A 1,239-nucleotide genomic window follows, 5' to 3' on the forward strand; every position below is an offset into this window, starting at 1 on the left:
AGCTGGATTAATTTTTACAATCAAAATATTTACAAGAAATCTACATTTAAATTTATGATATTTGCCTACTGAGTGTAGTAGTTCTCATGTTAGCTTGTAAGAAGAAGGTGGAAAAAGATCATCAAATGGTCTTACTTTATCGAATAAAGATTTGTTTATAATTCAAACCAACGTTTGCTCAACCAAACTTACACAGAACAGTAAGTAGTTTTGATCTTGGTCTACCTCCAAAAAATTTACAAACGAGCCTTATCATTTTATTAACTCTTAGAGCTGTTCCTCAATTTTTTTTTCTTGTCAGAGCACCGTTTTTAGGCTACAAAAAATTTGTAGCACCCTTGTCGAGCTAAAATAGCATATTGTTGCATAGGCTGTACAGTATTAACACTATTTAATCATAAATTTTTTATAGGTATAACTTATATAGAGACGTAGGGATAATATTCAACAATATTTCTAATAACTATTAGAAACAAAAATGTTTTTTATCTTATAGATGAGAAGTTTTCATGATAAAATAACAAATTTGCTTAAATGTCGTCTAGTACTGGACTGTACCAGATAAATTGGTTTTCTTTTCTTATGAAAGGATTATATTTTATTCATTAGATAAGTCGTATTTTTTATTTAATTTTAAGGTTAAAATTCTCCTTTGCACATCTGACAAAATAAAAATTGTATTATATTTTTATTTGGACATATTTCAAAGTTGGTAACATAGAATTTGGGGTTACCTCCTTTAGAATGACCCTATTCTAATGACTGTCGCAAAGTAGCCATAGTCTGTAGTCTACAGTATAATCCATGCACTACGTCAGACATAAAATTTAAAAAAATTGTTGCTGTCTTAGGATTGGCCGACAGAAATGAAACTTCTGGAAATAAAAGTAATGTATTAAAATTTTATGAATAATGATCATGCTTTTCCTCTTATGGCTTAAGGCAGAAAATTTTATTTTCAGAATAATAATGTTAATTAGAATATAAAAGCTATTTCTTGACTTAATTTTAGCAGAAAAATATTATATATTTTAATAGGAACACTCGATCGGACTGGCATTGCTGGGAATGTTTAGCTCCTATTCTCCTATTACAATATACAAATTTTCCTGCAATAATTGACCAGATGTTTCATCCTCGCATCACGAGATACATTTACTCCTCCTGCATATTTTTTTTTTCTTGAGTTGTAGAATATCGGTGAAGAAATTTCACTTTAAAATTAATTGTCATAGTGCC

At 29.0% G+C, this 1,239-nt stretch overlaps 1 protein-coding gene across 1 annotated transcript in view; it reads left to right on the plus strand.

Moving 5' to 3' along the window:
• The window catches only part of LOC106679933 (dedicator of cytokinesis protein 1), a gene marked incomplete in the record, with an annotated part of 79,196 nt that overhangs the window by 8,120 nt on the left and 69,837 nt on the right, over positions 1-1,239 (plus strand). Inside the window, 1 exon segment of the mRNA XM_067049787.1 lies at positions 102-200. Coding sequence (XP_066905888.1) covers positions 102-200 — 99 coding nt within the window.

Source organism: Halyomorpha halys, unplaced genomic scaffold (assembly GCF_000696795.3).
Source record: "Halyomorpha halys isolate HHAL.00 unplaced genomic scaffold, Hhal_1.1 Scaffold234.1, whole genome shotgun sequence".
Lineage (NCBI taxonomy): Eukaryota > Metazoa > Arthropoda > Insecta > Hemiptera > Pentatomidae > Halyomorpha > Halyomorpha halys.